The sequence below is a fragment of the Arvicola amphibius genome, chromosome 15 (assembly GCF_903992535.2).
Source record: "Arvicola amphibius chromosome 15, mArvAmp1.2, whole genome shotgun sequence".
Taxonomy (NCBI): Eukaryota; Metazoa; Chordata; class Mammalia; order Rodentia; family Cricetidae; genus Arvicola; species Arvicola amphibius.
In genome coordinates, this window is record NC_052061.1 from 12,617,618 (window position 1) to 12,633,019 (window position 15,402).

Sequence of the window (15,402 nt, forward strand, 5' to 3'; positions counted from 1 at the left end):
ATTTTCTGCCATATCAAAAGGCCAAGGCAGTCTCTTTATTTAGCCAATGAAAGTAACACATACACAGAAGACCCTCCTACACCAGTTACCTGTTAGACATGCCAACATTCTTAGAACTTAAGGCTCAGCCTCCCACATTGCTGTTGGAACCAAGATCTCTAGCCCATTAGCCCAGGCTGACTGGACTCACTGAGTAGCCCTGGGACTAGCTATCCTCCTGCCTCAGCCTCACCTCTTGCAGGAGTTTGTTCTCTCTTTCCATCATGTAGGCCCTAAAGACTAAATTTAGGTTATCAGGCTTTGGCAGCAAGCATGTTTATCTGCTGAGGCATCTTGCCAGGACTAAAAGCTGCATTTTATAAAATGAACAAATGAGGCTGGGAGGTAACACAGTAGAATACTAGTCTGGGGGGATGTACAAGGCTTTGGTTCAATTCCTAGATCCAAAGAAAAAAATAAAACACAAATACACACACACACACACACACACACACACTAAATAAATAAATAAATAAATAAATAAATAAACTAATTAAAAAAATAAAATGAACAACTGAATTCAATACAAGAACTTCATATTAATTGCTGCAATAAGTAATATCTTAAAAGTCAAGGTTCTTTTTCCATAGCCTCATGTAAATATTGCTTTCTGTTCTCTGCTACGTACAATATATGTTAAATTAGGCAGACCATTCTAAAAATAACTGAATGGCCATAGGCAGGCACACTCATGCTGAATCTTAATCTTCATTAAGTCACAGAGTATTTAGTTCTTTGTAGGGATGTGAGCTTGTACCATGCATACTGCTCATGGAAGAGAGGACACTTAGATTCTCTTTGTCAAAGCATCGTATAGTTGCTTACCAATTTGAAGAAAGTTGTACAATTCTTGCACTTATAAATAATATTTGGTTATATGTCAATGAAAATAGACCTTTTAAAATGATTTTTTGCCTCCAATCTGTCAGAATGACATTTCCCCATTTATTTGAGATTTATTCCCTTTTTAAATGTATATTAGTATTTTGCCTACCTGTATATCTGTGTAGCATATGCATGCAGTGCCCTCGTGAAGGCCAGAAAAGCAGATTGGATGTTCTGAAGCTAGAGTTACAGAGGGTTGTGAGCCTCCATGTGGATGCTGGGAATTGATCTGGGTCATCTGGAAAAGCAACCCATGTTCTTAACCACTGAAGTGTCTCTCCAGCCCCAAACATTTTTAAAAGCAGTATATGAAACTAGCTATGAGAGCACAAACCTTAATAACAGTATTTGAAAGGTGAACCCTTAAGGGTCAGGAGTTAGTTCAAGGCTAGCTTATACCATGTGGGACCTGTTTGACAAAGCAAAATGCAGCTTTAGACCTTTTTCAAGTGTGGATTATGGGTCATGGTCACAAAGAATATAAAGTAGTATGCCCTGTTCAGCTAACCTTCTGAAGGAGAAATGAATGTTTTAGGAGCTTGTTGCTGAAATCAACAATTGTGCACCAGCAACGTAAACTTACTGTTCTTCAAGGCTGTGTCTCACTGTGTATGTAAGTCTGGCTAACCTGGAGCTCACAGAGTGCTTCTGCCTCAGACTCCTGGAGTTAGGATTAAAAGTTGGTGCCATCATGTGCACCAGAACCTTTATTGGGGAATTTCCTATCAAAGGAAATTATCATTTAAGGGAAAAATGAAGCATTCTCAGTTAAAAAAATAAAAAGAAACCGTTGTTGACAGTCACCTGCATAAGAGTTGCTCAAGTTGAGGGCTGGAGTGATGGCTGTTAAGAACATGTATAGACCCAAGGACCTGAGTCCAGTTGCCAGCACCTCTGTCAGGGGCTCACAACTACCCATAACTCTAGCTCCAGGGGATCAGATACCCCTTACCTCTGCAGACATCTATACTCAGGTCTGCATCCTCCCGACCACATAATTAAAAATGACAAAAATAATTTTTAAAAAAAGTTGCTGAAGTACTAAATTGCTAAAGTTTACATGAAAGTAGTAAATGCCTGAGTAAATGTAATTGGCTACTTTCTCCTTTTGTGATGTTTTGCTTGTTTTTATGGAAAGTGTCATGGTGTAGTCTAGTAGAGTGGCCTTTAACTCAAAATTCTCCTGTTGCAGCCTCTTTAGTGGTGGGATTATAGATAGGATTATACTACCACACCTGTTATTCCTAAGTTCTTCAACTCGAGTTTGATTGCTAAAAACAAAAAGTATACATTGTGTGCTTGGTTTTTAATGTGTGTACATGGAATATGAGGTAGCTATTGTAAAAAGTGGGAGAAGACAGGATCCAAGAATAAATGAACTTAAGTCTGAGAATGTAGGTCAGTGGTAGAGCACTTGTCTAATGTATACACGTCTCAGACTTTGGTTCACAGCACAGGAAGAAAACAAAACAAGAGCCTTTATCCTGGCGTATTTAATTACACGTGTGGGGGTGGGAAGGTGGGTCAGAGAATAAAGCACTAGTTATCTAAGTTTGGGAACCGTGTAAAAGGTCAGCAGGCATGGAGGCAGAGACAGGATTTCATGCGATAGCCCAGCTGTCCCCCACCGCTACCTCCTAAATTCTGGGACTAAGGTGGCCTTACAAGTGTGAGTTCCTGTGCCTGTTTTTTATTGTTTTCTAATATGGCATTTATGTCTTATAAATTTCCTTTTCAAGCCAGGCATGGCTGCCCATGGCCATAATCACAGTGTAGGGAAGGCAAAGGTGAAAGAACCACGGAGTTCAAGGCTCACTTGATGATCTAGTCCTGGTTCTGTTGAGACTATTGGGACAGCCAATAAAATAAATAAATAAACATCCCTTTCAGCACTGCTTCAGTTGTGCCTTGATAGTTCATATTATTTTCATTTAGTTCAGTGTGTTCCCAAAAAAAACCCCCTATGGGAGCCATAGAGCACTTACCCAGCATGCCTAAGGCCCTGGGTTCATCCCAGCACTGTAACAGAGAACTCGTCTGAAGATCCCTACCTTTCCAAAGAAAGGAACAGAAAAAGGAAATCCCCTGCTCAGAGTTACTTAGAAGGGTTCTTTAGTTTCTAATTCCCAACCATTTGGGAATTTTTCTGATCTGTAACTGATTTGTTTGATCATTTTGCGGTCAGATTGTGCTACATAATCTCAGTTCTTTTTACATTTGTTGAGATTTGTTTCATAGTCAGCATAAGGTTTATCTTGATAGTTTTGTGGGTTCCAGAGAAGAGCATGCTTTGGCTGTTAAGTGTACTATGTAGACCTGCATGGCTGTTTGGTGGTGGCTGTGACCACCTTGTAGGTGCTGGGTCCTCTGGAAGAGCAGCTAGTGCTTTTAAATTTTTGACTTCTGAGCCAGCTCTCCGTCACCACCAGCACCAGCACCCCCCCCCCCCTTTTTGGTTTTTTTTTTTTTTTTTTTTTTTTTTTTCCCCTTCCTCTCTCATCCAGTGTTGAGAACCAAAGTCAGGGGCCTGTGCTTGCCTTAGCAAGCATGCTGTTGCTGAGCTAAAGCCTCCGCTCTTAAATATAAAACCTGTATAAGATGACATAGGAGAGGTGTAAGAAGTTGGAGCTTAATGAAGGAAAAAAAAAACAAACAGAGCTTTTTTAAAATTTAAGATTTTTTTTGCCACCACAAAACATCCTATTAATTCATAGATAACCGAAAGAAGGGTCTGTTGCTATAGCTCAGTTAATAGAGTTCCTGCCTAGCGTGCCTAAATCCATAGGTTCAATTTCCAGTGCCACGTAGACCAAGTATGGTGGAGACCGGCTTAGGCTACATAAAATCCGTCTCAAAGTGGGGAAGTGTGGGAAGACGACTGCTGATGTGTATAAGACAGATGGGAGCCACATTCCTTACAGAAGACGAGAAAAGACAAAGACGTCTCAAAGCGCAGTGACAAAAAGCAGTCCCGTTAGAGACAAAGGAATAAGATGTTTCCCTGGCGAGGACAAGTGGTATGTGGTCAGGGTCACTAGCCAGGACAGTGGGGACTGAGATAAGGTCTGCCACACTCCTACTGAAATGTCAAGAATAGGAACTAGTGCTCTTAAAAACTGGCAGAGTTTTGGAGAAACTGGATTTCATACATTTGGGTGGTACTGTAAAATGTGTAGCCAACTGAAACAGAGTTGGGCAGCTTCTTAGAAAACTAAATACGCGTTTACCCTGTGAACCAGCAGCCGTGCCCCTCAGCATTGATCCTAGAGACATGAAAATTCACATAAAAACCTGAACATGGATCTTCATAGCAGCTTTATTTTCCTTTAGGGTGTGTTGTTTTGTTTGAGGCAGGCCTCGCTCTATAGCCGAGGCTGGCCTCAAACTCTTGCTTTGAGCTCCCTTCTTTGCGGTCTCTAGCATGAGCCACCACTTCCAACTACAGCATCTTAAGTTTTAAGGGCATCATATGACAAAAGTCAACCTCACTACACTCACATCCATGCTTATGGCAGCACCATTCACAGTAACTGAGTCGTGGAGCCAGCCTAGATGCCCACCTGCAGGTGAATGGGCAGAGGAGACGTGGTGCATCGCCACAGTGGAGTTTTAGTCAGCCTAAGGGAGCTGGGTAGGAGAGGAGGATGGGGTGGGGGAGAGACAAACACCATGTATTCTCATGTAGAACCTGGATGTGTGTGTGTGTGTGTGTGTGTGTGTGTGTGTGTGTGTGTGTGTGTGTGTGAGGGTTGGGGACCGGTAGGAGGTGGAGAGGTACAGTAAGAAAGGTGATGGGTAGATACAAGTCAAGTGCAGCGAGGCCTGTGCACTTTCTGTGTGCTAAAATGTTTAAAGTCAAATATTGTATAATTCCACTTTTATTGGTTTAATAATGTCACAAAACTATGAATTTTAAAAACAAACAATTGAGTACCAAGCGATTGAGGGTAAAGTGGTAGATGTGGCCATAAAAAGACAAGAGCAGTCTTTGTGGTAGTAGAATAATTCTAAACATTGGCACAAGATGATGGTTTTATAAAACCATGAGATGAACTAGTCTAGATCTTTGGGCTCATGTGCAATGCAAATGTTCTGATTCTTAGGGTACCACCATCCAGATGTAGTGGTTAGGGGAAAATAGATGGAGTGCAGTCTGTATTGTACCTTTAAAAGGTTAGTTCTTGTGAAGCTATTAGCTCAAGGTAAAACACTTTATAAAAAACATTTTCTCATTTTAAAGAACTTATTTTTTTAATCTATGTATATGTGGTAGAGAGGTGGGTATATGCAAATGTGTGTACAGGTGTCCACAGAGGCCAGAAGAAGGTGCTGCATCCTTTGCAGTTGGAATTACAGACTGTTTTGAGCTGCCTGACCTGAATGCTGTGAACCAAACTTGGGTCTTCTAGAAGGGCAGGAAATGCTCTTAACTGCTGAACCATCTCTCCAGCCCCTATAAAAATATTTTTAAAGCCGTATGTAAAGATAACATAACTTCAAACAAGTATTAGTAATTGGAGAGAGAAGTGTTTGTGTTAGGGTGTCATGTAGCCAAGGCTGGCCCTTACCCTGTGCACCTGAGGATGATTTTGAACTTCTGGTCCTCTTTCCCCAACCTCCTAAGTACTGGAATTATAGACCTGCACCACCTTGCCTAATTTATAGGGTAACAAGTTTGAACTCAGGCCCTGGTGCGTGCTAGGCAAGCATTCTACTAGCTTAGCCACATCCCCAGATCCCACTTGGAGCTCTAAGACTGCTGGCATCTGTATTTAACACTGCTTGGATAGTCAAGAAGGTAAGACAATCGGTTATTTGGTTTAACCAAGTTGTCATGTTATCAACAGTAGAAAATTACACTTATTCAAAAGACAAGACTCCTGTGCTTCATCCTCAAGACAACAAAGCCCAGTGCAGTCAAGACTCATAGGAGCAGTGAAAGTCTGCTATTTCATCTTCGTGGAGATTTTCTGATTCTAAAGTATAACTAAATGCACAAAGGTTAGGTATAAATATTTGAATGGATTCTAACTGAAGGGGCGTGGTTATCAACAACAAGTGCATACTAAGTTCAAGCTGGAAGAGCTCCTGACTGATGCTGCACAGGCAGAGCTTTTAAATAGCGCTGGTTTGGGCAACACCTGAGTTGAAAGTATGGGCAGATCTCCCTTCACAGTGACTATGCAGAAGTACACTGCCCGTTGAGTAACAGTCTCACCATGTACCGAGGTGCCCTGTAAGACTTTAACTCCCTAACCCCCTGTGACTGAACTCTTCTTGCCTTTGCTGTTGAAGAAACTGGACTTCGCTTGTGTAACTTGAACAAGACTGTACCAGTAGTATTTATGGAATCTGAGACTAACATATTCCAGAGCTAAAGTTGGTGGGTATATTAACAAATATGTTTCACTGGGAGGGGTGTGTGTGTGTGTGTGTGTGTGTGTGTGTGTGTGTGTGTTGCATACACTTAATTGCTTGACTCATTTTTTTTGTTCCAATTAGCATCCCACTTGCTAAAGAAACTAATTCCCTTAACATTTTTTAATGCATTTATTTATTGTATGTGTGTGGGTGTATATTGCCACAGCATGTGTGTAGAGGCCAGAAAGTTGATCTTCTCCTCCCATGTGGATCCCTCGGGTCATCAGCAGGCTGGGCAGCAAGCTCTTTCACTGCTGATCATCTTACTAGTTCCCAGTGGCAGCCAGTAGAAGTCCTGTTACTATTCTCTGGTTATACTTGAATCTTACTGTTTCTAAATGTCTTCAAGAAGCCTGGAGGCGGGGTGATCATTTTTGTTGAATCTGCAAACCAAAGGCAGTAGTGGTGCAGGCTTTGCTCTCTTGTAGCCCACTGATCTGATGATCTCATCAGATATGTCCCTTTGTGAGAAATGACTGGGTAGCAGGAGGTTTCTTTAGATGTAAATGAATCCAGCCTTGGGATTATCCACTGTGCAGCTAGGCAAGCCCCTAAGATCACGGTGGAAGACACAGTGAAAGGTTATGCACTCCCACTCTGTAGGTATACAAGGTTTCAGTTCCCCTAGAGATGATTAAATAGTTTAGAATGAAACACACACACACACACACACACACACACGGTCCAAGCTGTAATTTTTTATTTTTATTGAAGTCAAGGAATTTTACTCCAAATTATAAATATGCTTAATTTTTTTTTTTAAAGTCAGCCTTGCTATTGTGGGTCCGTGTGCTAAGGAATCTGGTAAACTGGTCTAATTTTGTCTTGTCTTTACAGGAGTATATCAAAGGAATTTGTGAGCCTGAACTGGAGGAGAGAGAATGCTACCCCACAGCCATGCACTGCATTTTTGTAGGGGCACAGAGTCTGTTTTTGAAGAGCCTAATTCAGGATACTTGTGCTGACCTCTGCGTTTTAGACTTCGGGCTTCTTGGCATCAGAGGAAGCGCTGAGGCTGTGGTCATGGCCAGGAGTCATATTCAGCAGTTTGTAAAGCTCTTCGAGAATAATGAGAACCTGCCTAGCAGTCAGAAGGAGTCAGAAATCAAACGGGAATTCCGACAGTTTGTTGAAGCCCATGCTGACAATTATACAATGGATTTGTTGATTTTGCCCACTTCCTTGAAAAAAGAACTACTGAGTCTCACACAAGGTGAAGAGAATCTGTTTGAAGCAGAAGATGATGATGTCATTAAAATTGGAGATATTCAGCCTCCAGAGTTGATGCAGAATGCTGCCCCAGGACCGAGTATTGCTAGAGAGGAAAGTGTTTTACAAGAAGAGTCCAGAAATAAAGCTAGGACCCCTGTTTCTGAGCTCACAAAACAAATGGATGCAGTCTTTTCTAGCTCTGCAGATGTGCTCTTTGTTCCAGTAAATGGTCTAAATCCAGATGAAGATGCACTTTCCACAGACAGAGTTTGTCACAAGAGGAGGTCTTCTGATACAGAAGAAAGGCACACCAAGAAGCAGTTTTCCTTGGAGAATGTTGTAGAAGGGGAGCTTCTGCAAGATGGCAAGGCCTCAGATGGAAATGAAGTCCTTGACCTGTGTGACACTGCTGCTTCCAACTCTACAAATCTAAGCCCCGATGGGAAAGACACCACGGAAGAAATGGAGTACAGCATCCTTGTAAACTTCTTCAGAACCATGGGCTACTCCCAAGAGATTGTCGAGAAGGTCATCAAGGAGTACGGGCCTTCTACAGAGCCCTTATTGCTCTTGGAGGAGATTGAAAAAGAGAATAAAAGGCTCCAAGGAGACAGAGTGTTTGCACCTTGCACTGTGTGTCCAGATGCCACCCAGAGCAGAAGTGCAGGTGTCGGGAGCAGCACAAATGAGCTCACAGCAGATTCGACTCCAAAGAACACACAGGGTCACGCAGAGCAAAACTTGGTGGAAAAATTTTCCCAGCTACCGTTCAAAGACCCTAAACCATGTACCTCAAATTGCAGAGTTAATTCTTTGAGAACAGGGCCAGTAGGACAGAAACATGAAGTGTGGGGCTCAAACCAGAACTACAGTGGTGATGTAGACCTTGAGACCGATGGCCTCTCACCCTCTGTTGCCTCTTCCCGTCCTCAAGAAGTCAGCTTTATTTCGAGGGGAGCTACAGGCCACCACCAGAGAAGCCCAGCTGTCCCTGAAAGTGGATTTCAACAGCAAGCAGAACCCCTGCTTCCCAATAATGCAAAGGCTGCCTGTGAGAAACGTTCTGGCTGCTGTAGCTCTCCTCAGCCTAAGCCACACTATTCCCCACCACCGCTGCCCCAGCTGTTACCTTCGGCTACCGATGCACGATTGGCAGGAGCCTCTGAGCATATGGATTCCTCAGTTACGGGGGTTCAGAGATTTCGAGATACCCTGAAAACACCGTACAAGCTGGAATTAAAAAATGAACCAGGGAAAGCTGATTTGAAGCATATTGTTATAGATGGGAGTAATGTTGCAATTACGTAAGTCTACTCTGTTCTTACCTAGTTCTCTCAGAAGTGTCTGAGAACTGTGTGCGAGTATGTGTGTGTGCATGCAGGACTGCTTTGTGTTCTAGTGGATCTGTAGCCTTCGGGGAGCCAGGGAAGGACCAGCTGCTTGGAAAGGGTTTTTATTATTGTTGTGTCATTGTTTTGGATTTTTTTTCTTTTTGTTTTTTCAAGACGGTGTTTCTCTGTGAACTTAATCCATAGACCAGGCTGGTCTGGAATGCACAGAGATCTGCCTGCCTCTGCCTCCTGAGTGCTGGGGTTAAAGGTGTGTGTCCCCACCGCCTGGCTGGTTGGAAGGGTTTTGCTTTTTTTTTTTTCTGGAGTTCTAAGCTTTTGCTTGACCCTGTTGCTGTGGGTAGGAGATGCTAAAGACTATATTTTCACGTTGCATGTCACTCTGGCACATAGGGTGCAACTGTAAATGAACTAGACTTTGAAATCTGTGTGAGATTCCCAGTACAAGAATGGAGACAGTCTCTTATAGCCCAGGCTTGCTACTAATTTTTAGTACTTCTTGCCTCAGCTTCCTCGAAAAAATGTTTTAAAAAACATAATTAATTTAAAAGTGTGTGTGTGTGTGTGTGTGTGTGTGTGTGTGTGTGTGTGTGTTGGATTTTCCAAGATAGGATTTCTCTGTGTATCCTTGGGTGTTCTAGAACTAGCTGTGTAGACCAGGCTGGCCTTGAACTCACAGAGATCTGCCTGTCTCTGCCTCTTGACCACCTGGCCTATTTTTATTTTTCATTAAGTGTATGTGCGTGTCTGAAAGTCAGTTTGTAAACATGAATGTAGTACCCATGGGGGCCACAAAAACATGTCAGATCCCCTGGAGTTGGAGTAGATGAATTTGAGTCACCTGATGTGGGTGCTAGAAACTGAATTCAAGCCTTTCTTAACTGCTGAGCCATTGCTCCCAGCTCCTACAGATGCTAAATTCTGAGAATAATATTCTCTGTTGAACACCTGTATGACCACTTTCTAGGAATTTGAAAAGGTCAACTCATGTCCTGAAGTTTTAGGAATGCGTTTGGCTTTTCCTTTCTGGTCCTAACGTTTGGACAGGGTCCTTATGTGAGGAGGGCGCGTACTCCAGCACTGTGTTGTCTCCCTGTAGGCTTCTCATCTCAAGATGCTGGAGAGGCGACATTCTGACTCACGATCCTCCTATCCTAGCCTCCTAGTGCTCCTAGTTATGGGCATGAAAAATAAATTATTGGCACATATCTTCATTTTATGTGCATGAGAGTTTTGTCTGCATGTTTATATGCCCACCACATGCATGTCTGCTGTCCAAGGTAGGCCAGAAGAGGAAAGTGGATCCCCGGAACTAGAGTTACAGCTGTGAGCCACGGTGAGGGTGCTGGGAAGTGAACCCAAGTCCTCTACAATGTAGCAAACTCTCTTAACTGCTGAGCCATCTTTCCAGCCACCTCTATTTCTTGTCTTTCTTCTTTCTTTTAAATGTATATGCTGTGCATTTGTGTGAACGCATTCCACAGGTTTGCAGGTGTCCCTTCGAAGAGGCCAGACAAATGCATTGAATCCTCTGGAGCAAGATTTGCAGGCAGTTGTGAGCCTCCCTCTGTTGAAGTGGGAACTGGAGTCGGCTTTACTTAATGATTTATTTATTTTGCTAGTTTTTTTTTTATTAATAGTTACAAAGAAATATAACAAAAAGGTATGGCAACTCTCCGTGGCTTTTCTCACTCAGCCCCAACAATTACTAGTTCATGACCAATCTTGTTCCATCTGAAACTTGAAACCCACTTTTGTGGAATTTTATTTTATTCTGTTTATTGTCCCTGTGGTGCTGAGGGTGGAGGCCAGGTTCTTCTGAGCTTTAGGCAAAGGCCCATCTGCTGAGTTCCCTCACTAGCCTTTGTGTACTTTAAAAGAGATCTCAGTGCATGTGTCATCCGGAAGTACTTCAGGATGTGTCTAAGATACATACCATGTTTTCTGAAAGTATTTCCTACTCAGAGGAAGAAGGGACTTTATATCTTGGCAGTTGCCTTCCTCATGGTGGTGAGGACTCTTGCTCATTTCCTCTCCCTCCCTTTCTTTTGGTGTGGCTGTATGTTCGTCTGTCCTTTTCTTGATGAATTCTGGGACCTGCTTATCCTTGGCTACACTGAACAGCTCCAGAGCTCACTGCTGATGGGGAGCAAAGTCACACACCTCCCATATGAACTTGGTGTGTGTGGTGAGGTGCCTCCAGCAGCCACTGTGCCTGGCTTGCCCATGTTAAAGTCCACAGCCATAGGGTAGCACGGAACCATGGATGCTGACAGCAGTAAGCTGCAGGACTGGAAGCCAGGCTGTTTGGTCTTCTCTGGTATCTTCCGCTTGCTTGCCATCCTCCAACCCACCTTTGAAGTCTGCCCTGACAGCTTTTGGTGTGTATCTTTTGTTTTGGAACAGGGTCTTGCCATGTAGCCCTAGTCTGGTACTTGCTGTGAAGACCAGGCTGCCCTTAAACTCAAAAAAGATCCAATCTGCCTCCTAAGTACTGGGATTATAGGCATGGGCCTCCGCACCTGCCGTGTTTGTTTTGAGGCAAAGTCTTACTATGTAGCCCTTGCTGGCCTGCTGTGTCAACCCTAAGTTAGGCAGGCCCCTAAGTCAGGAAGATCCTCCTCCCTGTGCCTTCCCAGTGCTAGGCTTTAAAGGTGTGTGCTACTGTGCCTAGCAGTGTGGATTTTGCGAGCGTGAGCATTGTTTTGGTTTTCTTTTCTTTTTTTTAATAATAAATTGTATGTTTACATTTTGCTGTCAAAATTTAAAAAATAGTGCCACCATTTTAGATATTAGAAGTTTGGCAGTTTGCACTGGGGCTACCTATAGCTCTGTTGGTAGAATGCTTGCCTAGCATTCATGAAGCCCTGGGTTTTATCCCATGCACCTTATAAACTGGACTTGGTGGCCCCTTCCTGAATCTCAGCCCTGGGAAGGTCAAGGCTAGGGGATCAGAAGTTGAAAAATGTCAAGGCAGGGAGTAAAACTATTATTGTACCTGTATCCTCATTTCCAAGCAGTACTGCCTCTTGTCATCTACTTTGGGTTTTGGCAGCTCTGTTGGGGGAAACCCAGCAAATGTCCCACAGCTACATAGATTGATCTAAGTAAAACTGTAAGAGCCATTTGGGTACCTATAGTACAAGACCGGCTCCAAGTCCTCCTTGTTAGTTCTTAAGCTGAGTGAGGACACAGAGTTTAAGTCGTGATTTTGAGGAATGCTAATTCTTTTGCAAAAACCTTTCTATATGTGCAAAGATTTCTCAGTGATGTTCAAGCAGTAAGACCACAGATGAGCTAAGGCTGAGCATGTTAACGATATCTGTGTGTGCATGCTGTATGTTCATGAGTATGTGTGCACGCGTATGGATAGCAGAGGTTAATATTGGGCGTCGGCCTCGATTGCTTTCCACCTTGGTTTTTTGTTTTGTTTTTGTTGTTGTCTTTGAGTTAGGTTCTTTCCCTGAAGCTGGAGCTTACCAGTTTGGCTAGATTGGCTGGCTAGGGACCTCCAAGATTCCTCCTGTCTATTTCTCGTCAGCAGTACTAGGATTACAAGTGTGTGCCACCACCTTCACTTTTTACATGGGTGCTGGTGATCTGAACTCAAGTCCTCATGCTTGTTCAACACACACTTTGCTAGCTGATCCGTCAACTTTTTAGAGTAGTAACTAGTATCACTCACTATTAGAATGTATAGTACTGTTTGACCATGCCAGCTTGTGTTACATATCTGATCCCTTCCAATCTGCCCATAGTGTACTTCCCAGACACATGACAACCCAAAATACTACCACGTATTTCCCACTATATTCTTGGATATAGTGCTGTTGCTTTTGAAAAGCAGTGATTATCACTTAAAGCGAGCATGCAAGCTTTTATTAGTATATATATATATATATATATATATATATATATATATATATTAAATTGTTTTTTATTGATTGATTGTGGGGGTGTGTTTGTGTCTGTGTATATATACTACCTGGAATGACAGCTGTGAACCACCTGACATGGGTGCTAGGATCTGAACTCAGTTAAGAACAGCAAGTACTCTTAACTGCTGAGACTAATTATGATCCTTATTACTTTAGGCATTAGTTTTATTAATGTATATGGGGTAGGGGTACAGGGAGGTTGTGCACATGCATTCTGGTGCCTGTGGAGGTGTGGAGGTCAGAAGAGGGTGTTGGATCCCTGGCGCTGGGGTTGCAGGTGGCCGTGAATTGCTTGGCCATGGTGCTGGAAGCGGAACGACTGCAGCTTCTGGAAGAGCAGCTCGTGCTGGCAGCCACTGAGCCAGCTCTCCAGCCCCTCACTAGTTTTGAAAAGGATTTAACATTCCTTTGGATTTACTGATGTTTGGGTTTAAGAACAACACTTTGAAAAGGGTTGTTACCCTAAGACACAGTTGCTCTTAATTGGATGTAGGCCCACCTGGAATGTTAGTGTCTTAGGGTTTCTGTTGCTGTGAAGAGACATTCTGATCACAGTGACTCTTCTAAAGGAAAACATTTCATTGGGGCTGGCTTACAGTTCAGAGGTTCAGTACATTATCATCGTGACGTGCAGACAGACATGCTAGAGGAGCTGAGAGTTGTATATCTTGATCTACAGGAAGCAGGCAGAGAAATTAGCTGGAGCTTCTGATACCCCAAAGCCCATCCCCTAGTCACACACCTCCAGCAAAGCCACACCTACTCCCAGGCCACACCTCCTAAGTGGTGCTCCTCCCTATAGACCCTTGGGGGTCATTTATATTCAAACCACCACAGTTAGCAATCAAAGTTAACCCTTTTTCTGAGAGAAGAAATTGCCAGTAAGGTTAGGACTTGACTCTGAGTTGGGACATCTTCAGATCAGATGCCTGTGTGCTGCATGCTGCTGGAGACTGAGTGCCCGGAGGACTTCCCTCAGAAAGAAAGTCCCAAAGGTGGAGATGGTTGGCTCTGGCACAGCCCATCTGCTTCCACAGTGAGTGCAGGTAGACTGTTCCTCTGAACCCCTCAGCTGCAGGCTCTGGACATGGTGGTCTTCCCGGAAGAGAAAGCTGCTGAGTAGAAGACTAGGACTTTCTTACTGGCTTCTTGTCACCACTTGTGACTTCATGGCCTGCTTGCCATTTGCGTCACCAGTGTAGACTGCGTTTTAACTGAGACCAAGGATTTCCTAAGTTTTTTGGCAGTAAGAATTGAACTTTGGTTCTTAGACACACTAGGCAAAGGCTCTGTGTGAGCTTCATTCTCAGCCTGGCATGTTATTATTATTATCGTTGTTATTATTATTATTATGTAATGCAATCTTCATACTCGTTTCTTGGAGCAAGAATTAGGTATAGCTTGCATGGCATGAAATGACATGAGCCTTGTCCAGGGTCACACCTAGACTTGGGGCCATGTCTTCCTCCTCAGCGCCAGGACTGCCTGCGTCTCCCACAGGAGTTGAGGTTGGACTGCTCAGACCTTTTTGTTACTGGACGCATTAGAGCTGCTGAGTAACCCTCACCCATTTGGCACAGCTTACAGCAGTTTAGAAGGAAATCCAAGGCCTGCAAGAATTGGGTCTATTGGTGTGAACTACCCTGAAGCAGCACCCCCCCCCCACCCGGATTGCTGTTTATTTGGTCCAGCATGAGGTCTGAAGCTCATATACACCACGAACAGTTTCGAAACCCCTCCTGCTGCTGCTGGGGGTGTGTTTTCAGTCGTTTCCCGTCGTCACTGTGAGTCAGGTGATGAGTCAGTGGAAATGTGTGCAGTGTCTGGCCCGACATCACAGTGGTGGCTGAAACTCCAGCATGCGAGCACCTGACTAGTCTCCTTCGGGGACTGTCTGTGTCGATGGGGTTTGCCCATTGGCTGTCAGAACTGTGCATGTGTCCACTGTGCTTGCTCGTCTCTGTAGCAGGTTCCACGGCTATCTTATGAGGTGGAAGTTAGAAGGAAATTGTGCTTTTCTGGTTAACTCAGAAAGGGCTTCCCACAGTATTTCCCTGCACTGCCCTGTCTGGCTTGACAGCCACTGCTAGCTAGCTGTTGTCACCCAGCTCTCTTTTGTTTGAAACGTGTGGGCTGACTGCTAGAATGTGAAAAATTGCCAGGTCATTTAACTTGTCTCCAGAGGCCTGGAGCAGGAGTTCAGATCTCCCTGAAGACCTGACACACCTACCCTCCAGGCTCAGTGTTTTCCTACATGTGAGGCTGGGGTCTATTTGGAGTCCCTAAAATAGAAGGTATTAGTCTGTGCACTGTGAATATATGTTCTCTAGGTTAGGGTAGACCACTAGTTGGCACTTCCCTGTCCACCACCCTGTCTCGATTATAGAGACCAGAAGCAGCAAGGATTAACACACTTCATCAGGCTTAAAAAAAGAGTTCTTACTGCACTGTCTAACATAACAGCAGTTTGGTTCTTCTTTTCCCCCCCTTCTTGGGGCTGAGACTTCAACTCAGATCACACACATATGCTATATTGGTCACACCCCAGCCCTCATTTC

General features: G+C 43.7%; 1 protein-coding gene across 2 annotated transcripts in view; it reads left to right on the top strand.

Annotated features, from left to right (window-relative positions):
- N4bp1 (NEDD4 binding protein 1) overlaps window positions 1–15,402 on the top strand; it is a 51,884-nt gene that overhangs the window by 16,554 nt on the left and 19,928 nt on the right. For both annotated transcript variants that reach the window (XM_038313148.2, XM_038313149.2), the window contains exon 2: window positions 7,183–8,861. In XM_038313148.2, coding sequence (XP_038169076.1) covers window positions 7,183–8,861 — 1,679 coding nt within the window. The remainder of the gene's footprint in view (window positions 1–7,182; window positions 8,862–15,402) is intronic.